This window comes from Tachypleus tridentatus, chromosome 6 (genome assembly GCF_004210375.1).
Source record: "Tachypleus tridentatus isolate NWPU-2018 chromosome 6, ASM421037v1, whole genome shotgun sequence".
Classification (NCBI taxonomy): domain Eukaryota; kingdom Metazoa; phylum Arthropoda; class Merostomata; order Xiphosura; family Limulidae; genus Tachypleus; species Tachypleus tridentatus.
In genome coordinates, this window is record NC_134830.1 from 131,873,876 (window position 1) to 131,901,227 (window position 27,352).

At 32.2% G+C, this 27,352-nt stretch overlaps 1 protein-coding gene across 5 annotated transcripts in view; it reads left to right on the plus strand.

Moving 5' to 3' along the window:
• The first annotated feature begins 5,360 nt into the window (after positions 1-5,360).
• Positions 5,361-27,352, plus strand: part of LOC143253679 (RCC1 domain-containing protein 1-like) — a 42,567-nt gene continuing 20,575 nt past the window's right edge. For 3 of the 5 annotated variants that reach the window (XR_013029768.1, XR_013029767.1, XM_076507923.1), the window contains exons 1-5: positions 7,811-8,094; positions 12,154-12,423; positions 19,927-20,065; positions 23,036-23,157; positions 25,927-26,088. Coding sequence is in view for 3 of the 5 variants with exons in the window: in XM_076507923.1 (XP_076364038.1) it covers positions 7,884-8,094; positions 12,154-12,423; positions 19,927-20,065; positions 23,036-23,157; positions 25,927-26,088 (904 nt within the window). In the remaining 2 variants the exon portion in view is untranslated. Of the gene's footprint in view, positions 5,454-7,780; positions 8,095-12,153; positions 12,424-19,926; positions 20,066-23,035; positions 23,158-25,926; positions 26,089-27,352 lie in introns of those variants that run through there. The other 2 variants (XM_076507925.1, XM_076507924.1) reach the window with 2 other exon arrangements.

Here is a 27,352-nt window from a genome sequence, read left to right on the forward strand (position 1 = left end):
TTTATTTATCTTTCCACGAAGAATTTCTTTTAAAGAACAGGCCCGGCATGGCAAAGCGCGTTCAGGGTCGCGGGTTTGCATCCCCGATGCGCCAAACATGCTCAACAACCTGAATATTGAGTCAGCTAAATCTAATTCACCACAGTTTTAACTGAACTATTAACACAGATTCATACAAAAGTTGGACTGTGATGAAGATGTTGAATCAAAAGAAAAACATACACAATTCAAGAATGACATCAGCCTATGGGGAGACAACATGTCTGAAGCATTGAAAAACTTTTGAAAGGCAAACGGTAGTAAAAATAGTGGACACCGTGATATAGATTTTTCAGAACTTGGGCATAATTCAAGGTGGAGTAGGTTATCACAAATACTGTCCTAACGAGGTTTTTGCACGTGTGCATCCACTAATACGAGAAAATATTGAACACACATGGCTTTGCTATTCACCATCTGATGGGAAAGTATATTGTTTTTCTATGTAAACTTTATGCCAAAAAGTGCCCCCTTCAGTTATGGGTACAATGACTGAAAACACAGGATTGGAAGAATTTTATCCCCTGAAAACAGCAAAATACACTGAGGATAGGAATGTGTACAAGACAATAAGGTACCAGCTGTGTGGATTAAAGTTGTATCACACTTTGAGAATAAACATGATTACTTGCAAAATGTGCTACAAAGGGTTATGAGCATGATCAAGGCTCCATGTGAACGAGGACTTGCATTGTGAGGCAGAGATGGTTGTTTTGTTATTAAGCATAAAAGGCTATCTATGCTCTGCCCACCACGAGCATCAAAATCCAATTTCTTGTGGTGCAAGTCCATAGACATACTACTGTGCCACTGAGAGTGTAAAGACGGAATCATCAGGTATAAACCCAATAGTAATTATCTTACTATACTAGAACTTCTTGCACTCGTTTATAACAGAACACATCAAGTGGTTATATAACGTAGACAAGTGACACACGCCATATTTATCGTCTACAATTTGTGAAGAACTAATATATCTTATAGGTGATATCATACTTCAGGCGAGTTTCAAGAAATTAAAATATACTAAAGTTCAGTAATTGTCTGTCTATTCAATGTCAATGTTACACAATCTTATAAACTCACCTTTATGGTTAATTAATTTTTACCAATTTGTCCTGAAGGAAGATTTCTAAAGTTCTTGGATAGCTGAAATGATACCGGCCATTTTGGAGGGGAACGGTATTGATATAAACAATTGTACTGAACAATTTTAAGACAACGCTTCCAAAATGAGTGAAATATATGGTGGTGTTCAAGCACTACATATATTGTGTGTATCTTACTTATTAAACTCGGTTGGAAAAAGCAGTGCAAAGTATTACCCTATAGTTGTAACATTCTTAAATATAGTACAAAAGCTTTACACGTTTCTGTATGCTTTAACACATTATTGGTAATTGCTTTGCGACTATATGAAACCTTTAGGACTATGTTTTGTCAAATAACTTTCTGAAACCAGAAGGTTGGCAATGTATGAAGCTATTTCGGCTCTGTTGAAAGGTTACACTCACATATACAAAGTATTGCTCTTCTTAGCAAATGACGTTGAGCAAAAAGATGTATGTAGAAATGAAGCTTGATCAGTCATTGATAAACTCAGAGAAATATATTCGAGCATGCTCATCGTTATTTGGCATACACTATTGGAATAATTTTACCACACAAGTCTAGTACTCTAACAAACCGGCTTAGATCTCATTTTTGCTGTGTCCTTATATAATGCCTTTGCCAAATTACTTAAGATCAAAATATAAGGTTCAATTAATTTAAAGATCAAGGTGTTAACCTACGTGGCCATTGGGAGTAAAGATCAGTTTAGAAGCGCATCCGGGCTCGAAACCGTCACCATGACGTTAGAGATGCAAAGGATATATTTTTTCTTGTGGTCGACCAACTTGTCACTGCATTGGAATACCGTCTTGATTCGTATATGAATGTTCGTATATGACAAAATGTCTTGTTCATTCTTTTCTGGACAATACTGAAATTGAGACGGAAAACTAATTGATCCAGTTTTTCACACTGGCAGTTCCAGAGCGTTGACGTTCACTTACATATTCTGAAGCATGAAAATGAGTGAAGTTAAGACTATTTACTTTCCTTTTCCTAATGTTTAAATGGTGCTGAGAGTACTCTTGTCTAAAATGGCATCAAACTGTAGTGGAGAGCGATAGTTTTGAAAATGCAAATAAGAAGTGAGTTCAGGAACATAATAGGAAAAAGCTAAGTAAAGAATCTGTCTATAATTAACGTAGAATATGATATACTTTGAAAGCTAGACATTCAACAAAATTAGTATAATAAAGCCATAAAATACAACTCTAACTTTATACAAGTACTTGCAGGTTCTAATTAAGTCTTCATGATCATTCTTGAGCGAATAAAACGTGTTTGTGGTATGTTTATATTGTTTCTAGTTACGAAGTTACACACATTATTAAAATTTTCTCGCGAGTGTATGATTAAAATTATTATTGGTATATTTTGAATTTCGCGCAAGGCTACACGAAGGCTATCTGCACTAGCCGTCCCTAATTTAGCAGTGTAAGACTAGAGGGAAGGCAACTAGTCATCACCACCCACCGCCAAATCTTGGGTTACTCTTTTAACAACGAATAGTGGAATTGACCATTACATTATAACGCCCTTACGGTTTAAACTGCGAGCTTATTTGGCGGGAATTCGAACTCGCGACCCTCAGATTACGAATCGAGTGTCTTATCCACCTGGCCATGACTGGCCGATTAACATTATGATTTTGACAGTGAAGTTGACTCAGTGCGAAAGAAATCAATATATCTATGACGGGAAAAGGAAGGCCTTTTCTTCTCATACCACCTGCTGTCCAAGTCTTCCCTTAATCCATCACTGAAGGGAAATTCGGGTTATTTTATACATTGCATTATAAGTTATAAATTTAAGAACTGAAACTTATATACTATTAAAATGTGGATTATTGACTAGATTTTTATGTTTTATTTATTCATATACCATGAAAATAAACTAGTTTGCTTAAATTTTGAATGTAGCTCAGTAAAACGTCATGATATATCCAGAAACGATGCTCGTAGCGAGAGAATTACATAAAGTTATGTTTGAATGAGGTCGTTTGTCTGTTTACGTAATTGTATTTTATTTTTCAAATAGAACAGGACTTATCAATCTAACACACAATTCTTGCAAGAAATATTTACTTCAATACTCGCATTTCATCGATTGTAGTTGCAGAGCGAATTTTCTCAATAGGGAAAGACATTTTGAAACCCAAAAGAGCTGGACTGAGGACTGACCGACAATAATTTCAAGAAGCTGGCGCCATTGATATTAAATAAAATCATACTAGCTTATTAGCTCATTTCTATTATCACTGTCATCATATTCTTTTATATTTTGATGTTGTGTTCTTTAAATGTTTTTGTTACAATAAAGTTTTATCATATGTATTACCAATGAATTTTCATTGTTCATTCTTACATAGGAGCCCGGCATGGCCAAGTGGGTTAAGGCGTTCGACTCCCTGTAGCACCAAACATGCTCGCCCTTTCAGCCATGGGGTGTTATAATGTGACGGTCAATCCCGCTATTCGTTGGTAAAAGAGTAGCACAAGAGTTGGCAGTGGGTGGTGATGACTAGCTGCCTTCCTTCTAGTCTTACACTGCTAAATTAGGGACGGCTAGCGCAGATAACTCTCGTGTAGCTTTGCGCAAAATTCAAAAACAAACAAACATTCTCACATAATCCTTTGACAACAAAATCATGAAAACTGTCAGTTTGAATAGTCATAACGCCACTATAGTTATAAACATGTAGCGATAATTGTAGCATTTTGAGCACGTCAGTCAGACAAGCAAGGGGTATTATATCACACTTCCTGTCTTTACCCAGTGCCGCCAGTAATCATTGGTGGATTACCACAGGACGCCGCTAACTTCATCCATAGATACAAACTCAAGCCTATGTATTTCCTGAATGCACCGGTAGTCTTCGAAAGAGAGGTATACTCCTTCAGTCCGAAGACCTCCAATACTTCTGCTAACCATGGTATTCTAACCCACTCAAATAACGTCAGTATCCACATAGTTTTTCTCGGAAATGTCCATTCATCTTTCATCAAAAAGAAATTCGTCAAGCTCTTAAAGTTCCATCGATCGAACAAACCTTGCTGCTCACTGTATAGCATCCAAGAAAACAGGCTTACCCTTTCAATTAATCGAAGTTGTCACGACTTCTCAACAGACTGCAGATTTCATTCTCATCTATGGCTGCTTTCTTGATTACTACCATTTCAAAGCTGAAAAACCATACCTCCCTCACACTCCACCATAACAAGCACACCCATCAAGCCCATTCTTCACAACACTTGATCATCTACTAGAACCAAAATCCCATAGCAGCAAACAGTCAAATACAAGAAACCCAAACTATGTCCACACTAGAAACAGAACTACAAAACTAGACCACTCGAACAACCACAGTAAGTTCTTTGAACTTACGCCCTTTCCGCCCCTTCTCGCCGAACTCACACAATGCTCTCGTTATCGATATCACCTGCGACAACGACATACCCAACAAACCCTTATTCTGTTTTCAAACACATATCAGCGACACCGTCAAAACCCAATTTCAACCCTAAGTCTAGTAAACACCTGTCGAAAATCCGAAGAATCAGAGAATCCACGAAGCACTAAGTAAACCCCAGCACCAAGCTTCCCTTTTTCTCCCCTATTTCTTCTCGATATCCTGGTACTGGTAACGGATTGGCGCCTTGCCAATGAAAGTGGATTATCTCAGGAGACTTCCGTTTCTCTCCATATCAACTCTTGGCATGATTTATAAATTCCGCAACCCTTAGGACCTAATCCACTTATTAATCCTATCAAATATTCAGCATGTTCAATTTAGCCACAGGCTGCTCCTTATTACAAATTAATCAAGCGTACGTCTTTTTTTAACCATGCACGGGGCGAAGGAGGATTGCTTTATCTTCGAGCACCCTCGGTCATTAATTGGTTATACCGAATTAATCATTTCACCTCAGAATAACTTCCAGAGAGAGAGAGCGTGCTGTTACATTTCTTTATCCGTAATGGTGAATACAGCGGTGTTCTAAGGAGAAAGTAGTGTGTAGATCTATTTATATATATCATAACAAGTATAATTATAATCATGTTTATAGAGCTTGAAAAAAGGCCTTCATTTCGTAATAACACACTAAAACACAGTTTTCTTCATGTGATGTATCAACATCGTTGCTAGAAAGAAGCTGAGCGTTTTTACGAGAAAAATTAAAAATATTATATTCATTCTTTCTGTCCATAACTACATCCGTTAGGTATTACGGAAATCATCAGGTGGTTAAATATAGGGATCCGCATAAAGATTTAACGTATAAGAGTCTCTCTTTTCAAAGGTAAAGTTAAATACTGGGCTTGTGTCTTTTAATAAAAAACATAAGTAGGATAACTACAGCCCTATAGAAGCTTTTTAGGCCGATAATTATACTTTGTAGTTAATGAAAGTAAGTGTTTTACATGTGACTGTATCGTGTGTGTGAACAAACATATATAGCTTCAAGCTACCCCTTTTCTATACATCATGATGTTTATGTTTCAGAATATATTTACAATACGTAGGACTTAAAACAGGATAAAATGCAGACATAGGAAAAGGTTACTGCTTATATAGCGTATAGGTTAAGGTAATGGTGTAGATGTGGTGTATTTGGATTTTCGGAAAGCAATTTCACAAGGCGCCACGTAAAGGGATTGTAAAAAGTGACTGGATTGGGTGGGAGAGGTTTTTTCTAAGTGGAGTTCGGTCATAGTTATTTTATGCCAGAAGTGTGGTACTTCAGGGCTCATCAGTCTTAGGACCTTTGCAGTTTGATTTACTTTGATATAGGTGAATGAAGGGATAATATGTTAGTTAAATTTGCTGATGGTATTAAGATATTTAGTATTGCGAGCTCTGAAGAGGATGCTAGTGCTTTATAACATGAGGAACTCCTTAGTGGTTGTGATGATTGAAATTCTTTTAGGCACATTTAATCTATGATAACTTTTTTTTTATGGTCTATATTTGTGTGCACCAGCATTACCAAGCATGGGGTGCATGTATATTCAGTTTAATTTTATTACTTATTGGGATCTTTACTAGCTCTACTCAAATTGAATGTTTTTCAGGCACAATTAGAAAAATGAAGCTGAGAGGTATGGTTGGAAACTGTAATCAAGTCTTGAGATGGTCAAGAGATGACAAAGCTATGAGCTAAACGTTTGTACTTGGGGGTGAGGGGTGGGGAAATGAAGTCTCTTATCTACAGGTAATAAATGCAAGATAATGCATGTGGATTATCATAATTTGGACAGAAATAACATTAATACTGTTATATGCTTCCTGAAAATCCAGATGTACTAAGTCTACAACCATAACCTTATCTACATAAACAGTAACTGTTTCAAAGAATGTCAAAACATTTGTAAGACATTTTCCCCTAGTGTTGATCATCCAATAAAATTCTAAACCTTTTTAACTGACTTTAGAAAGCACATTTTATCAGACTTTCCAAAACTTTTTTCCACAAATGATCTAAAACTAACAGACCATAATTACTGGGAGAAAATATACATTATTGATAATTATTGGTTTCAATGCTCTGTTATCATAATGGTTCCATAAAGTTAACTTAAAATAGCCCAATTTTTCAAATATTTTAGGACAGTGTCATTGGTAATGGTAACAATGTTCACTTTACAAATGTTTTTAAGGGCCATTGGCCCTTTTATGATGATGAGAAATTCACTTGAAGTAAAAATGTATTTTCCAGATGCTGGTGTGGATTTTAAAACTTTAATTGAAATAAAGTAAAATAAAATGTTCAACCTTCTAAGGTCAACTTTAGGTTAACAAAGACAGTTTGCAAACTCTTTTGCCTGAAGATGACTTAAGAAGGGTAAAATGTTGTTCTGTACTTTAATTAATACAATTCTTAATTCTATTAAAGTTTTTATCTGATGTTGGGAAACTGTTTTTGTTTTAATTTAATTTCCCTTTAGACTCTTTAATACTTTCACTGTTATTTTATTTTTCTACTGATTGTTTGGTGTATATTGTTTAGTTGATTTGAGCCATATAAGAACAACAATAAACAAATAATTTAACATAAAGTGACTTAATAACACACAGCTAGCCAAAAGCCACATGCTGGTTTGTTTACTTGAAGTAAATTTGGTCAATATAGCAACAGAACAAAGTTCTGATGTTGTAACAGATGGCTTCTGTAAGTACTAGTGTTCCAACAACTGCTGTGGTTATTACATCCTTGCAGACTTTAGGTTGGCTGTTTTATTTCCTTAAGGAATTATCATATTTTAGGTAACTATCTTAACTGAATTTTAAGAATAGGACAGAGTATATTTTTTAATTGATTCAAGTTTCATATTTTATGAGTATGGTTGATTAAAAATGGAAAATTGCTGAATCGAAACCAGTTTTAACATTAGAATTATCAATAAGATAATAATTATTGCTTTGTCAAGTATTCAAGCAAAATGAAACTTTTTTTTTTTTTTACAAGTAATGAATTTGTAGCTTTAGAGAAATGTTCTTTGACTTATTTTGTCTTTGTTATATTAAGTATTATATTAAGGATCTTTCTTTTAATTTAATGGACATAAATTTACTAATTAATAAAGTCATAAAATGGAGTAGATGTGAGTATGACTTAGGGGGCAAAATGTAACTAATATTTCAAACTTAACAGGTAGGCTATATGTGATGCAACAGAGTCAAAACAGGTAGGCTATATGTGGTGCAACAGTTAAATTAAACTAGAACAAACATGTTTGTTTTATTTGGCTTTGATCCAGTGATCAGATTTTGCACCAACATCAATTCTAAATGTAATTTTAAAGCAAAATGTATAACTGACTCTCAGAGGAAGCATCAAAACCAGCAGGTGAAAAGAAAATATTTCAAACAGGATGATCAGAAAGCAGAAGTTAAGATCAAAGAAATCTTCATGGGATGGTCATCACTGTATTTCTTAACAGGTAAGTTTGTTTATATTTGTGTGTGTGTGTGTGTGTGTGTACATATATACACACATCCATGTGTGTATGCCTTGATAGTAACATCTTATCACACTTGTCCTTTCACAACAAACGATTAAGAATAAATTGTCTAAAAATTACTTTTACTTGTCCATGCACAATTTTTGTAATGTATAATTTAAATTTGTATCTATGAAATTAAAGACTGTCATACCTTCTGTACATTATGGTTTTATCATCATACATGGTCTAGTTGTTACATGTTTTTCAATGTAGTAACATTGCTGTGAAAATGAGTATCCACAAAGTTTTACAAATAAGGTGTTTTTAATTAAGTGATGAAAGGAACCAAATGTGATACTATAACACTTTGAGAAAACTTTCTTTACTCATTTTAATCAATCCCCTGCTAGTATAGCAGTAAGTCTATGGATTTACAATGCTAAAATCAGGGGTTCGATTCCCCTCGGTGGACTAAGCAGGTAGCCAAATGTGCTATAATAAAACACATACACACACATTTTAATCATTGATTATTCATTTTAAATAAGCAATTATATTCTACACATTTTTACTAGTTTTATTATTTACCCTTTTTTAGTTAGTTGGTTCTGTTTTTTTGTAGGTCTTCTTATCCAACCTGATTAATTTGTTGTTTGAAACTTGCATAACAAACTGATTAGTTTTAAATGATCAAACAATTATGTTAACAACTGAATAAATATCAGATAGCATTGTATGTGAATGGAACATTTGGGTATAATTATGTTTTAAAAGGTTTCACAAGTTATCTTCATGATATTGAAGCATGTCCACCCATGAACTGAGGATGGCACTGATACTGATCCCAGTCCACCACTAGTAAAAAGCCCTTTCTGCATTATAGTCATCTAGTGTTGGTTCTTCAATAAATGCTGCCAACAGAGAAATTGTTGTTTCAATGGTCAAACAATATAATTAGTAAGACTTAATCCCATTTACAGCTGAAAATCCATATTCACAAATAGAGCTACTGATGGGTAAAACAAAAACAATTTCTACCAATGTCAAAATATTTTTGAATCTGTAAGATTCATTTTGAAATAAAGTTTGTACTGGAAATACATAGTTAGGGTTGTTCAACAACCTACATTCACATTGTTCTTAAGCTGTACATATTTCTCTTGTAATCTTGGCTTGCCACATCCAATATTATCCAATACCTGCAGAAAGTGATCTTCCAGTAATTGTTGTTTGCCATACCCAGTCAACTGCTGTCTATTACGAGGCCAATCACAAGTGTCAAGTATTGAACAGGCATGCAAAATGTGTTTGGTTTGGTCATTAGGATTTTCCAGCCTGCCGTTAATTGTATTTAATACAGTGTCTTTAACATTTTGGAAGTCAACAAATCATAATTTGTATTAAAATGTGTTAGTTGAACATCTTTGAAAAGACATTGGTTATTATTAATCATCTGAATAACATCAACAAAACTGTTTTACTTTAGGCTATTATTGAAGTTGAATCAACCCCAGATAAGCACTTTTAAGTGCATATACAAAGTCAGTGCGAGTAATGCCATCTTTTTTGAAAGCTTGAAGTTTAGTTCAGAGTACTCATTATTTTAAGAAGGATCTCCCAATGGAAAACTTAAAACTTGCCAATCATTTATTTTAGTGGCTAAAAGTGATACTCTGTCTTTAGCTCCTGGTGTTACCTTACCTGGTGCCAACTGAGAAGCATGTTCAAAATGAGCCAGTATTGCATTAAAATTTGACAGCAGCAGTTTAATTCTGTGATGAATTGTGTAGTACCCATTTGGTAACATGTAATCTATTGGGTATTAACAGATTTTCTTCCATTGTGTCAGCAATGACTTTAAGTTCTCTCAAAGCCTTTGATGTCTTTTTCAGCATATCTTGAACAGTCACAAGCGTGGGGTGATCTTTAATTGACCCTAAAATGCTTAGCTCTAATTGATGAGCAGCACTGCAAGTAGTTATAATATATGGCTCTCCTTCTGATAGTCTTATGGCAATATTAACACTCATGTTGACACTGGCCCCATCTGAGCCTGTACCCACAAGTTTTTCTTTCTAGGGTTCACACCTATATTTAATAATGGATCTGCCAGTTACTTCAAAAACTTTGCAGCATGGGCATACTCCAAATTGTTGAGACCTATAAAGCAATATCTCAGATGTCCATTGTGGAGAAACTACAATAAAGTATAGCAGGCGCATCTCCAACATGGGATACATTCATTAAGCAAGCCACATTGGGGAAATCTGTGTTAGAGGAACTCGGTGCCTTATAGGATTAAAGGGATATGGGAATATAGCCACTTTAAGTAAATCCATATATGTGGATTTGTTTTGCACATAAATGAAAAGCTTTACCTGTTCTTTTTTGTACATGAACCAAAAATATCAAATCGTAAACATAACATTCACATGTAATATTCTTCCTTTGTAAATGAAATAATATAGTACTGCATTTATGATAACACTCATCTATGAATGATGAAGACCTTTTGTTGATGAGAGAAAGGAAATTTGAGATTTTTTAGAAGAAGAAAAGTATTTTTAATGTTAACATGAAAATTATTTTGCATACAAACTACTCAAAACAAATGCTCAGGATATTCTTGGATATAACTTTATTTTAGTTTATTAGCTTTTGTATATGAAAGACTGCCAAATTTCATGAAGCTACACACAATATATTGAAAGTTAGAAGTATTAATTCTATAAAGACTTTAAATGAGTGTAAAAGGGGAAATCAAATTTTCTAACATTTCTGAACTTATTTTGATATTTTTTGTATTTTGGAAATTTTTTCAGATTTTTAACTGCTATACTTACATGTGTAATAGTATTTATTTAGTTTATGTATCAAAACATATTTATTCTCATATATATACATGTTATGCTGTTGATGCTTTTGTTCTATGTTACTAAAGGAACATTGTTCCCAAAATCAATCATATCCTGATTGTCAGAACAACAACAAATGAAGTAATGTTTCATGTCTCTGTAGTTACTGTACATTGGTTATGCTAAATAGTATAAAGCATAACAATGCTTTCATACAATATTATTTTTACCTTTTACAGGCTTTGTCAGGTTGGTTACTCCTGAAGTACTAAATCTGAACCATTTTTTACTTGCAATTGTATTACATTTTTTTTCTGCATGCATGATCAACTGGTCCTTCAAAATGTTCACTTGCAGATTTTCTTCTGGCTTTTTGATAACCCTCAGCACACAGTAAATGTTTAGGATATAAAAATGAGATTTAGTTTTTGTTCTCTGAATTTTAAAATCCATCAAAATGATTTTTTCATTATTCATCAAAAAATAAAATCATGGATTTGGCCCATTTCTTCTTGCATTTTGTATTGTTCTAATTCTAGTTTTTTGTTGTATTGTTGGCACTAGAAGAAACAAAAAGGTATTTACTGAGTTATTGTATTAACATTAGTATAAACATGTTTATTATTCTCATTCAATAAAAAACAAATATTTGTGAAGAAAATTATGTTATTGTACATCTGTTGCTTAGTCTGTTTCTTTATCCATATTTAGAAATGTGAAAATTTTCAGTAGTTTTCAAGTTTCAAGATATTTTTATATTTACAAAAAAAATCTGATACCAGTTGGTAAACACAATATCAAATTTTCCAACTTCACTAGACTCTTTAAATTTAAAAGAAAAATTTACAACAAAGTCAATTGATATATAATTTTTTAAGATTGTCATTCATTTAAAGTCGTGAAGAGTCTGGTATACTTGGACCTTCAGATGACTAATCTGTGATTGTATTTTCAGTACATTAGTTTTAATTGAAGGTTTAATTGCTGACAAAGGTATAATTTTTAAACTGTTAATTCTCTTTTAATGGTTATTTGCAATAAACTATTACTCAATTATTTGCTCATATTTTGATAATTGATTTTTGTGTAAGGGTTATTTTTGTTCTGAAGGTTATTACAATTTGAAAGGGGTATGGAGTTGAATAAAATAAAATATTTTTGAAACTTTTAATTGCATCTCATGTATTTGCATGTATTTCAGTTGATGGAAAAATCTTCAAGTCTGGGTTTGGCTCTTCTACAGACAACCTTCTTGAAATTAACATATCCAATATTAAAGGACAGGTAAAGAAAATAGTCTGTGGTTTGAAGAATGTTTATGCTGTTACTGATGCAGGAACTTGTTGGGTTTGGGATGAAACCATGTGCCCTACCAAACCTGTGCAATGTGATATCCAGGAAAAATTTCATGTGAAAAGTATAGATGTTGGAGAAAAGCACACATTATTACTGTCAAAAGGTTGTTTAGTAGGTCATTACATTTCATTAAGTTGTAATATTGGTGAACTTTAAACTGTGGTAATGTTTTAGGAACACATTTTTTGATGTTATTATTCTTAATATTTACTGTCCATGAATTTGTGTTGTGGCTTCTAAAGATTGTTCTGATTGTTTTGTATATACATTGAGTGTTTTTTGAAAGATATTCATGCTTATTATAAGTTTGTCTTTATTTTATTTTTATTAGAAATTACTCACAATTAACTTTAAGACTATTTTAGTAAAATCAATTATTAAAAATATTTTGTAGATTATTAACAAATCTTAATTAAATTTCAAGTAATGTTTTATGTATTTTTATCAGTGTTAACCATATACTTTCATTTCTTTGATATTTCTATGTACATTTATTTTGTGTGTTTGAAAGTGTTTCAGCTCAGGATTTGTTCATAGATTTTAGAATTTTCATATTTGTTTGGAAGGTTACAATCTTAAGCTATATTGAAGAATATAGTTATCTTAATAAATGAAAAAAGAATTATTACAGAATGCTAGTTAAAGTATCATCATGGAAGATTGTATGATTTTTCGTTTTACCTTTCGTACGTAACAGACAAAGTTTTTTTTCTAGTATAGTGTGTATAAGTTAATCAAAAAAAATTAAATGTAGTTGTTATTTAATTCTTTTGTTTAAATTCTCAAAGAATCGAGACTTGATATTAGTGCATTGGAACAACAAATACCTATTTAGCATTAAAATAAACAAGAAAAACAAACAGGACATAAGAACTGGAAGTTTAGTTATAATGTGGTCTTGAACAATTTCACCCAGCTTCTTATGATAAGATTGGTGCAATTTAAAATTGTGCACTTTTGTCATCAGTAGTCAGTTTAATCATCTAAGTATTTACTATATTAGTTATCATTCTTTTTCTGATATTATTATGTTCTAATCACTTATTAGTTTGTACTTTCCATTTCATTTTCTAATCTGTTCCAATTTTTAGTGGGCTTTTACCATTTTGGGAAATAAATCAAATGATTGGATGATTTCAGAAAGGGTGTACAGGTTTTTTTTACTTCTGTGCTTGGTTGTCTGAAGTTATCAGATACTTGAATGTTGAAGGCTGTTCTTTCTTGTATGTGGTTCATGTGATATTATTTTAACACTGTTTTCTTCTTATTAACATTCTTCTCTGAGATGATAGTTTGTTGCACATTTAGAGGTTTTTTTGTTTTTTTTTCCAGTGTATTGGATTCTATATTCACAAGAAATACTGTTATGTCCTCCATTGGATATCAAGTTTATTTGCTGTTCATGAATTGTTCTATGATTATATTGTGTTGTGGTTTTTAAAGAGTTTTGTGCTTTTTTGTATATCCTTTGAATGCTTTCAGAAAGATTTTCTTTTTTATTATAGGTTTTGTCTTTTGTTTCTTTTTTATTAGTTGTTCAGGCATTCATGATGTATTTTTCTCTTTATTCTTTTTGGCATCTGTATTATAAATCTTATTTGTTTTGGAATTTAAGCAGTGTATGATGTGCATCTTCTTTTTACTGTTTGGATGGCTTGATCTATGGTCAAGATATTCACTAGTAGGATCTGTTGGTTTTCTGTAAATTCTTGTTCTGTACAAGTATTTATATATATTGGTGACCAACACTAGGATTTTTTTTAAATACATATTTCAGTGATGTATTTAATTGATGGATGTTCTGTATTTATGTTGGTCACAATTTCTGAAATGTTTTTTTTTGTAGTGCATTTTCATATTCTGATATTGTACATTACCTCTTTTTCAAATAAATTACTGTTCAGTGCTGCCCTCTATAAGCACAAATTTATGCATTATCCAAACTTTCTATTTCCCGTCCATTGGAACTAGCTGATTCCAGTGTGCATCTTGTGTACATAATCATGCAACAACCCTCTACCAATAAGTGTGTAACATGTGTGTAACATTTTCAATGCAAATGGAATTTTTTTGTTGTTGGTTTCTATATATATGATGTTTCTCTTATCAGCACAGTGTTCTTTGTCATGCAGGTTTCCTCCCTTTTGGCTCAGTGGTCTTCTGTCTCTTTGGCCATGGACAGTATTTTCCTACACGTTTTTCTCAATTCTGCAGACATTAACCTCTTTCACACTTTCCCTGTGGATGTGTTCCTTCCAGGTTTGTCATCTACCTTGGCAGGCTGCCCTTCTGGATAGGGATATTAATGTAGTCTTGCACTGCCTCACATTGTTTGTGTTTGACCCACTGCCCCTATTTTATTTTCCATCATGTTCTCCTTCCTTCCTTCTATTTGCCTGTGGACATAGTGGTCTGTTTATTTGCTATTGATGTATCATGTACTTTTTATCCTTCTACATATCTTCTCATTTTTCCAGATCATTCTTTCTGTGTGATGTTTTAGCAGCTCATGAGGGTAACTCCTCTGTTTAATTGCTTTCCCTTTCTTCCATTTTAAAACCTTTATCCTTGCCCTGATCTGGATAGACTTTAATGTAACATACGTGCTCTTCTCTGTTATATTGTTTGTATAACTTCCTTTTGTGGTGTGTGATCCCACCCATCTCTGGCAACTGTCCTCTGTTTGTGTTCTTTCTCCTTCCTACTTTGCCAGTAGGGTTTCACTCTTTAATTGATTGGCTTCTTTCTCTTCTTCCAATCATTGGTTTTGAGTGTCTTGTCACCCGATTTAACACATAACCGTTTCATTGGCATTTAGTTTTTGTTTGTATGTACTTTTTAGTTTAGCATGTGGACTAGCCGTGATATGCTCATCTTTTCACTATTTGGATCGGATTAGTTTTCTTCTTCAGATTATCATCTTCCATCTGTAGCCATTCTAGAATATCACAATTCAGTGACACTTTGGGTAAATTACTTTTTTTCAGGAACCCTTTTCTCTCTTATTTATGTTCATTGTTTGGATTATGCTCTGTGGTGTGTATTGCCTGACTAGGTATTCTTTAATTGTTCAAATCCACACTATCAAGCCATGTCAACTTGCATATTATAACTTTATGGCCATACAATGCACATCACAGAGAAGGTATATTTCACAATATTGCTTTTAGGTTTATTCTTATGATAGAATTGCTTTGTAAGTTTTCCCATTCTGAACCACACCCACTCAGGGACTACACAGGTAAAGCAGGAGGATATAGCTGCCCATCCCTGCCGTACCTTTTATTAACTAAATTACTATGGTCTTCTTTAAAAAATAGGATTTTGTGGTTACTCATTGCACTGTCTCAGTTGTTATAATTTTTCTGGACTCTCCACCAGATTTTTACCTCTCTTTTCTTCTAGTGGAATTTGAGAGTCCTTACCACTTTCCAATTCCAAGGTATTAGAGTGGGGAACCATGGAGGCATCCTCCTACATAGCTTAATGAAATAGTGAGAAAATTTTACAATGATTATAAAATCATTTGATGGAGAGTTTTGCACTGGTTTTCTGTGGGTGTAGAAGACATGATTTCCTCCAGTATGAAACATAAAAACAAATAGGAGTAAGATGTCGAAATTGTAGTTCACTCCTTTGATTGGGATCCCTCATTCTACCCCTCGTGGATATCAGTTGCCAGTGGTCGAATTTTGCCTTTAGAGGAGAACCAAACAACACAAGTCCTTACACATGTTACAGATGCCACTGGTCCTCCCTCATTTATACTCATTGAGTGTTGTTGGTCATAGTAGATGTAATTGTGGACTGTTATGGTACTTTCTATACTTCTGTATACTGATGTTTCTTATCCAAGGATGTTGATGTGCTTGGGGTGGTTCTGGTCAATTTAACTTTTGAAGGAGATGATCTATATTATGTGGACATTTTTGTGTTACCAGATGTCAATTTTCTGGATTGACCTATCAATTTATCATATTCACTTGTGTACTGTTAGAGGATTTGAGAGGATTTGTGGGGTTCTAGATTCTCTCTGGTATTATAAATTTCAGATGAAGACAGTATGATCCTCTGTCCCTGCCCTCCAATGGATGGCTGATTTTGGATTGTAGTTGACTTTTCATGTATTGTCTGCCATGCTATAACCACTCTACACCGAGGAGCACATCTTTTTCATTTTACCCACTTTTATAGTTTATGAGATTGAGTTTCATAAATATTGCATGGTTTGGGTCACTTTGTAGCAATAGTTCTCTTCTAATTTGATGTGCTCCTCTGTTTTCTGCCCATATATGTAAAATTGTTCTATGAGGGACAAAGAGTATACCTGATATGGAATTGATGCAGTTCCTCATATCATATCTTAGAATCTGACTGTCTCATCTTAGGGAGTATCCTTCAGATCCTTTCAAGAGATTCTTTTTTTTTTAAATCCTTTGCACATTTTTAAATGTGAGATTATAGGCATTTGTATGAGAAGAGATAATGTATCATATCAGAAATTAAAATTTTTCTACACTGAAAATGTCATACCATTTGCAGGTTATGGTTCCAATAAAGTTTAGACTTCAGTTTTAGTTTGAGCTTGTTTGTTAGTTGTTTCTTTGATCTGCAAATTTAATTTAGACTGCTGATCCATCTGTTTTGAAGTGTAGTTTTGTTTTGCTAATTTATCACACTCTGGAAGAGTGTAGTATTAGATGTTGGATCTGTATTTGTTTTGTTTGTTTGAATGCTCTTCAATACACTCATTATTACATCAAACTTAGTGCTCAGGTATTGGTAGATTATGTTGAAGTTCATGAATGGAGGAGTTTTATTTGCACTGTTACAGAATGTATGAATCACTGGAAAAAGAAAAGAAAAAAATTGTTGTGTCAGCAAAGATTTGGATTGAAGAAATTCAACTAATAAACAAGTTGAAACCAAAATTGAACCAAATAGGTCTTGCTTCTAGACTATTATTGAATTATAACTGAAAGGTAATAGTAACATCTTTGTCCAACTGACTGATAGCATGCTTAGCCAACCTGACATAGAACTAGGTTTGTTTGTTTTTTAAATTGTCCAAATAATTATATTTGAATAACTTTCCTGTGGGTGAGATTCAGAATGAGTGGGACCACAGGAAGACCCAAAATTGAATTCCAGCCTTTGCCATCATATAAGTTTCTCTTATGATTACATCAAAGATGGCAACAGATTTGTCAGCTAAAATGTATGGTATAAGCTAATTGATAATTAGGGTCTTATAGTAGTAATAATATTAGAATAACTAATTAATTCTTGCATTTAAGTGAGCACATATGATTTTAAATGAAAATGGGCCCTACACAGTATAAAAAATAAACTTGACTAGTCTTTTTGGTTTCCATAAATCATAGTGACTGCAGGATAGCAAATTGAATAAGAGCTTTGTCCTTTGGCTTTAGTGTGAAAAGACAAACATGAAATATATTATCATGAGTAGTAAAGGTACATTTGATTAAGTGAAGTTCAGAAACTTTTATAACAACATATCCATTCTTCAAGAGAATAAAGGGTTGTGTCTAATGAGTGTAGTGAAATATATAGGCTGGATGTTCAGTATGAGTTAGCCTTGGGAACTAGCCAATTATATTGTTGCTGTCAGGTTTAGCTTGTGGTAAAGAGGTGTACAGTGCTTAAAAGACACAAACTAAACCTGACATCAACAACTACTTTTAGGTCTTCTTTGAAAACTAAGATACTTGTTATATTATTTTAAATGTATTGGAATTTTAGTTGATAGTAGTTTGAAGTCAGAAGTAAATCATAAAAAATATTTGTAGTTACACTGATTTACAACTTTTACTGAAAAAGAATTAAAGTTAATTTTATTACATTAAGGATAATTTTCAGAATTAGGAACAATTTTGTATGCACATGTAACACGTGCATAGAAATATTGGAAAATACTGTTTTATTATAAACATCTTATATGATGTACACTTATAACCACCAGATTAGTAGTAAAAGAATTCCTTGATATTAACCTCTACAAAAATTATTTTTTCAGTATTTATATATTTAAATTTTTTTTTTTTTTAAATCTGATAATATACAATAAAACCTGTCTAAGGCAGAATCGCATGGGACCAAGTAAAATTTCAGGCTTAATCAGGTTTTCTGGCTTGGACAGAGAACATGCATTTCCTTAATTATATATAATTTTTGAGTGGAACATTATACTTGCTTGACTCAAGGTAAGTAAAATGTTTGTGAATAAAGTTATTATACTGTTTATGCTATATTTATTAGAATAAGAACAAAAATACACACTCAAAATATACACAAGTACACAAAACCTTCATTAAATTTATTTGAAGAAAGTGTCCGGTTTCAACTCTTTTGTTTTTTTTTAATGGGCTTTCTCTTGTGGTTAAAAGAGAATGCCAATTCTACGGCCTTTTCATGAAGTTCACTTTCCACTTTCATTTTTGCATACAATTTGATTGTGTTAATATAACTTAACACTTGTGATGAAGTAGGCATTTCTATTTCCTCACTATCCTTTAAAATTAGGGAAGATAGAAATTTATTTTTTTTGTGAGAATTATTTAAAGAGTAGAATTTTGCACTTAAAAGACAAATATATTTCTACATATCATGAATCTAATTTAACTGCAAAAATAATAATAATATGTCAATAAAAAAAAGAACAGAATATATTTAACCAATACTGACTGTAACAAAATGTCCGAATTTATTAATATTTAAATAAATTATTAATTAAACAGTAATTTATTAATATTTAAACAGATTATTAATGAAACAAGAATTTATTAATATTTAAAGAAATTATTAATTAAATAAGAAATTAATATCCAATCAAAAACATTTTTTCTGCCTTACTCAGGTTCTAATTCTACTTGTTGATAGATGAGGTAGGTGAAAGATAGTTTTCTGTCCACATTAAGCAGGTTCTGCCATATAGAGGGCCTTTTATAAGAGAAATCTTAAGATAATGCTGCAAAATTTTGATATTTCTGGCTTGTACAGGTTTCTGCCCTATACAATTTCCAGCTTAGACAGGTTTTACTGTAGTTTCTTATATGTAAATGACTGTTTAGTATTATCTAATTTTAGTGTATTTTATGTCCCATCTTTTGATAACATTTGTGTAACTTCTTACATGTTTTCCTGGACACATTTCATTGAAAGCTAGAATTGATGTAAAAAATAGGATTTGATTAGATCAGACTGATTTTCCTTGATAATATAAAATAAATTACCAGAACATATTTAATTTTTGATTGGGCTATTTTGTGGAATGCATTTAATCTAGAAATTTACAATGAAACAGTCTTCCATATATAAACTTTCTTTGAAATAACTTTTTTTTAATTTTTTTTTCGGGAACAACCAGTATGAATAATGCTAAGGTCAAACTAGAATCAGTATAGTTTTCATGCCATTTATACACTTGTATGTCAAATATAGAAATAGACATATAATGATGTTTTTTTGTTGAGCTTATGTTGTGTTTGAATGTTCAATAAGAGTAGAGATTTTGAAAAATATTTTAAGAAAGCAAAAGCTTTGAAATTACTTTTTCTTTTATTCTGTAGAACTTTAATATCTTTCAACATTGTTTTAGATGGAGGTGTATACCTTTTACAAAGTTTATACCCAATCCCTCTGTCAGTACCATGCAAAGTTACAGCAGTTTCATGTGGTAAAGAACATTCACTTCTTCTCTCAGAAAATGGAACAGTACTCACTTTTGGGCTTGGAAGGTATTTTGTGTTATTATTAGCAGCTTATTTTCCTTACTGAGAAATGTTAGTACTGTAGTAACAAACCATAAAAAATTCTTTTGTTTAATTTGAGATATATTTCAAGTAATATTACAGCTGATGAACTTAGTTGTAAAAATGCTAATGACTGTAGCTTTAATAATAAACAAACTGCACTGTTTTATTCATTCAGTTCTTGTTTAAGTCTCTGTTAATTATACTTTCATTTATATGCAGTTTTATTTATTATTTGCCTTGATGTTGCCACATCAAGGCTATTCTAATTAGGAACCTGTTGTGAAAGTTACGTCATTGTGAGTATTCTCAATCTCAATTTAAATTATAGCATTTCTACAGGTATAAGGATTGAATGCCTATGTTCAAGATTTTTAATGTTGTATAGGAATATAAAAGTTCTTTATGTTATATTGGATGTACCACTAGATTGTTATCAGTTGACATGCAAGAATATTGTCTTACTCCCTTGTTTTACAGCTTTTTAATCAGGTATATGGTAATTTACAGGTCTTCTATGTTGTCTGTTATGCCTATCCTTTTTACTAGGTGAAAATCCTTCTGAATATAGTTTTTCCCTTTCACCTGACAGTAGTTATGCTTAAAACGTTTTGGACCAGTTTCAATTGAGTGTTGATATGTCCCATCTTTCCTACTTGTTGGACCAACATGTTGTGTTGTATAATTGCTATTCAGATCCATATTTGGGTTCTCAACAGTTGGATCCTGTACTTTCCCTTTGGAATTGAAATCTTGAAGTGACTGTTTATTATAATCAGGTTCATTTCTCAAGGATTTGACTTTCTTCCTTTTTACCTTATTTGCCTTTCTTCATATTATCATCAAAAGTCTTTCATCATTCCCCTGAACATTTTTCAGAGGTGTTTGGTTTCTTCCTCTGTCCCACTATGGCTTGTACATCATCTCTTCCTTTCCCTTAATACCTAGTTCATGTTCTGTTATGATTTATTGAGGGGAAGTGCATTACTTGTGGGGATACATCTCATCCATTCATCCATGTTGGATCTGCATGAAGACCCTCTTTCTATGCAATACTGTATTTGGGGATCATCCTGACTCCTTGGAATGTAGGACTGATGCTACTAGATTGCATTCTTCCTTGTCTTCTCTGGCTACAAGCTTATCTCCCTCTCCTATTTCATGCAATGTTTTGCCCATCCTTGGTTTTCTCTTCATTTTTTGCCTAGGCCTTTTGTCTTCTTGCTAAGGCTTCTGACCCTTTCCTTGTTATTTTTGCACCTTGACTGACTGATACTACAGAAGTTTCCAGACCTGTTGATCTATGGGTTCTGTAAAGAGGTCTCTGCCTTCAGTGTTGATCCACACACCCTTTTCCATTCCTCTATACCATGGGATCCTTCATGGACTTCTTTGCAGAAGGGTTTTAAATAGATGTGCTGTATATAATTTAGATTTTATTCCAGCGTCTTTGTGGTCACTAAGATATATATTGGGAATTTTAGGGTTAATAGTGGGAAAAGATTGAGCCTTTTTAGGGTTTGAGTGTTTTCCAGTACTCTTAACAACAACTCTTCATGAATATATGCTAATTGAGATATCTGTTGAAAAGAAAAGTATAAATAAAAAGTACTTCTTAGTAACATTTTTGTCATAATAGATATGACAATTCAATCAGCACTATTTGAGTAGCTGCCCTACTGTTCGAGGAGTTTGTCATTTTTGTTATTCATAAGAAAAAAAGGAAAGATAGAATTTAGAAGGCACATCACAAAATATGGAAAAAAAACAAGAAATTGTTATGGAAACATACAGACTTTATTTTCATGTGTCACAAAAAATTGCAGACATTAAAAGCATGCTGTGAGTTGTAAAAAGTTTGAGAAGCATTGATTTAATAGATATCTCTGGCAAGATAGTGTCTAATATAAGTGATATGTTCTCATAACTGTGTATCAAGGAGGAAATCAAATTTTAAGTTTTAAAAAATGTATTAAATTAATAATAAATGTACATTGCTAAATAAAATTACTTAATTGCAAATATTCAGTGGCACATCTGATATCCTTCCACAGCACCTACTCTTGGAAGCACATCGTTAAATTATATCCATTTAAGAATTAAACTATAGTTACAAAAAGGATACATTACAGAAGTATTACAGTGTAATATGGCATGTCTTACAGGAGTAATATATATGTGTATTTATTTAGTAAGTATAAAGAATTCAAACTTACTGGAACAATCTAAATAAAACTGGTTCTTGCATATGTGTTAGAGATGGTAAAGATTAACTTTAGTGTCGCATTAGGAGATGTCCCCCACAAAGACAGTGTTAAGTCTATGGATTTACAATACTAAAATTAGGGGTTTGATTCCTCTAGGTGGACACAGCAGATAGCCCAATGTGGCTTTGCTATCGGGAAAATGCATGCACATTTGGAGATCAGCTGAAATGAAATAGTGGCAAGATGATTAGGTGATTTTTGTTACTATTTGGCTTTTGGGAGAGCCCATTTACAGATGTTATCAAAATGTCCACGAGGTAAAATGTTGTTATAGGTCCTTATTGAAATTATATATATGTGTGTATATCACTGATAAAACTTACAATTTCATTAGAAAAGGAAAATGTATAATATTTTATTTTCACTCAGCTGAAATGCTGTAAAATTACTTATTTTAGAGATTACAATAATTTTGAAAGAAAAAAGATCTTTGAGGATAAGTACTCATCACCACATTTATTATTGACTGTAGTGTTTGTGACTTCATGTCTGATTTGGTTACATTTTGTCTGCTGCAATAGTTGTTATTATGGACTGTTACTTTGCTTCCTGTGACCATAATTAATATTGACTGTAACAAAATGAAACTGCAGAAGTGTAAATGTTTTTAACACAGTGAATGTTCTTAATTGGGTTTATTATTGTATGTGTACAGTTTTATCTGTATTTGTAAATCCTCATTTTGTAGCCGTGGCCAGTTGGGGCATGGTACACTAGATGCAGTAGCTGAACCTCGAGTTGTGGAAGCTTTAGAAGGATTAATAGTTACAACTGTTGCTGCTGGAGGTTGGCACTCTGCTGCTTTAACAGGTATCTTAAAACATTTTTTCACCATATTTTATCTGAGGGAATAGCTTGTGTTCAGTTTGAAAATATGTTTCTATGTATGAAATTCAGAGTATTGTAAAACCAAGTGATAAATAATTTGGTTATTTTTGTAGTGTTTTTAATTTTCTTAACACAGTTGCATCAAATCATATGAACTTAAGTGTTATATTTTGATACTGAAATTAGTTAAGACTAATTTATAGTTGTGTATAATATTAGTGTTTTTCTTATTTGCTTTTAGCTATTAAATTTTTTTCCTATTTTGGAAATTTTAAATAAAAATTACCTGCCACTTATTGTTCCCCCGTAATTTATATTTTAGTTCACATCTTTAAAGTGCTTTTATATATTAGGTGATAAAATATCAAAACAACCACAGTCATGAATCGCTTTCTTTTTTAGCTTAGCATAACATACAGTCGTTCGTTTCTCTTGTATGTTGTTTTGAGACCTCAACAATATAGTGAATGTGCCATAACATTTGTTTGTTATGCCATGGCTGATGTTCATTTCTCAGAAATTCCCACCAAAGGGCACACATTATTTTCACACTATCATGAGCATTATAAGTACACTTTGCTCCTTTGTTTGTTCCTTACATTTGGAATTTTCCTAGTCAGAACCCACAATTTAACCAACTACACTAGAGTACTTATGAACAGTTGAATGAGTACATGCATTGCATATTTAGTATTAGGCCAGTTACAAACTTTCAATAGGTGCAAGATCCCAAGGACCAATCATGTAACCATTTTCACTTGTATATAATTTTAATACAGATGTGTATCTTCACAAAATTTAGCAGACTTTTGGTAAAGTATTCTAAGTAAAAATATATTTTTAATTTATTGAGTATTTTTTACCAGTCTGAGTGTAAAATGATTTGCATGTTAAGATTAAAAATAGTTTTTTCATCTTAAAAATCTCAAATCCAAAATTTTTAAAACTTCAAATGTTTTAAGTAAAATGTTATTTTTTATCATTATTATTTTCTCTGTGCTACTCTGCACAACGTTGGTCAGTTTGACTGTCCTTGTAACCACAAAAACAACAATGAAATAAATCTAAATTGCCCTTTTTTCTTTCTGCAAATGACTTTAAATTATAACATGAAACTACATTTTTTTTTTATTTCAAGTAGCTTCAAACTCCTAACAGTATAATCTGTATTTATGCTTAAATTTTATTATATTATTGCCCTCTGAATGGTATTGAACCAGTAGTACTATTCACTAGTAGAAATCACACTATTTTAAGTTATAAATCAATTGGGAAACTTGTTGCTCACATTATACTGTTGAAATACATACCCTGAGAACTACTCCAAGATTCTAGCATGTGTACTTCTTACAAATTTTTTTATTATATTATTATTGTTTATTTTACCTAATGTAACCTTAAACAATGTAGTTTTCTATTTTTTACATTTTGGTTACTTTTATAATAATAAATAAAGAATAAAAATGAAAAAAAACTGGGCCTTCCTTTTATTTCTTGTTGACTGTCAGTGACACTTAACCTTACTTTGTTTTACACTAATGGTAGTAGTGTACTAAATTTTTATTTAATTATAATGTTCCAATGAATGTAGAATAATAACATGCAAAACAGCAGACAGTTTTCTCTGCCTATCACGATTTTTCTGGCTTTCTAACTATACAACAGAGTGATTACAAAATCATCTAATTTAGTCAGTATGTTTTCCTTAGGAATGGAGCTTGTACGGAAAGAGAAATTAACATTTTTCTGCACAGATAACAATGCAATGTAATATAATTTGAAAGATGAAAACCTTGGCTTTCTATTGGTCTAAATAGGGTTAAAAGTAAGAGAGAACTATTGACAATTCCTGAAAGAGAGTATGTGATGGGTGTATCTGGCAAGATGGGTTTGATTTTCTATTTGATGGCTTTATAATCAAACAAAATTTAAGGCTATGAAAATTAAGCTTTGTATGAGTGATAATATTATATAAGTAATTTGTATTATCAGTTCAAGCTGTTCATTTAGCATATACTATGCATGCTAAATTAACAGCTTGAACAGATAAAGTATAAAAGCTTGTGATTCAAGTGAAGATTGGGAAACGTTTTTGTGTGAAAGGAAGTAAATATCAGAATTTATTTTCAATGTAGGAAAGTAATACAAAAACTGGTAATATACATTATTACTTGCACAGTAATGGGTTGTTACATATTAATATGAAATACTGATTGTAGATGCATTTGTAAAATGTTTGAAACAATCTGTATACAGTAACTAAAATTGGCCAAGTTATCAACTAGCATTTTAAACAAAAGTGTGGTTTCAAACTGTTTGTTTAAGGTATTGTATAGTGCATTTTAGATGTCAAATATGTGTCATATGATATCAATGATTAAGCTACAAGTGTAATAAAATGACTTGTATGTGAAAGTGTTGTAAGATATTGTAGTGGGAGGAAGCTTTGGAACTATTGTCAACATCTTTTTTTCAAAATCTGAAAAAATGTACCAACCAATTTTATTGCATCATTTTTATTTTATTTTTAATTTGCAAGGGTTAATTTTAAAGTGTAAGAATCTATTAGTGTTTTAAGTTTCAGCATATTAAGTATAGTCACTAATAATCTCAAAAAATAATGCATGTTCATACCAATAAACATAAGAAATTTGTGGCTTTATTGTATTGTGAAATATTATACCAAATGTTTCATTTGAAATTTTAGATTTAGACCAATACTTATAAAATGAATGTTTGATTTTTTTCAAGATTCTGGCGATCTTTACCTATGGGGCTGGAATGAGAGTGGACAGCTTGGTTTTCCTAGAGAAGTAATATCCTTCCAGACTTTTCCAGGATTTTTAGAGTTCCCTGATGACCAGCGCATTAAATCTGTTGCTTGTGGATCTCGACATTCTGCTGCTATAACTGGTTAGTATAAGTTTAGGACATAGATAAGACACTAGTTCTTTGTTCTGAGAGTTCAAAAGCTGTCTGTTTACTATTTTTTTAAATGTTATTAAAGTAAATAAATATGCTTAACTGAACACTGGATATTTATTTTAATAAAAAAAAGCTTTACCTTTAGCTATTGGTCCAAGAAAAATTTAGGACAACAGTTGTAGTTGAGGAAAGGTTTTTAGTCTGTTATGGTAATAGCTTCTTAGTCACTACTAGTTGAAGAATTAGTTGGAAAGCCATGAGGTGAAATTGGGTTGTTATAAAATGTGCATATCATGGATAACTACAGTTACAGATATCAGTTTGCAGATGACATATGACTTTTGAAGTGGCTAACTGTATTAAAGATGCTGCAGACTTATAGGGAGATTTATATCATTAATGCATTGGGCCAGTACATGGTAGTTGATGTTTAACTATCCAAAATATGAGGTGATACATTTAGGTTTTCACAATTCAAATTACTATGATTTAAATGGGAATACATTAAATACTGTGGTTGAAGAAAACAATCTTTGTGTTGTGATAGAAAAAGTACAATAGTCATCTAAACAATGTTTTGTAACTAGTAATAGGGCTAATAGGATTTTGGATAGTATCTAAAGTAATAATGAATACAAGACAAGAGATATTATTGTTTCACTATATTACAGATCACTTGTGAGGCCACATTTATAGTAATGTGTACAGTTTTGGGCTCCCTTTCCTCAAGAAATATATTGATTTGTTGGAGAAGATTCATAGAAAAGCCACTAGAATGACACCTATGAGGAGAAACTAAAGTCTAGACTTGTTTTCTCTGGAAAGAAGGGTCAGAGAGAATTTGATTGAAGTGTTTAAAATTATTAATGGCACTGATGATACAGATTCATCAAACTGTTTTGTATTTATCAAAGAAAACAATAAGACAAAGGGTCATAAGCTCAAATATTGGCATTGTTGGAGTCATCTGCAGTTTAGACAGTATTACTTTTCAAAGAGGGTAGTTGGGTTTTGGGATGAGCTGCCTTCAAGGGTGGTGGAGGCAGAAAATTTAACTGAGTTCAAGAAAAGATTAGATGAATACACCAGTAGTAAGTGGTGGTCATAGTTAGGAGTTGGAAGAGATATCCTTGATGGGCTAATAAACTCCATTTTCTCAGTTAAAATTGTGTGGATTTATATCAAAAATACTAAATGCTCATTAACTAATGGTGGGTGGAGGGGGTGGGGTGTAAACACCCCATTAACATGC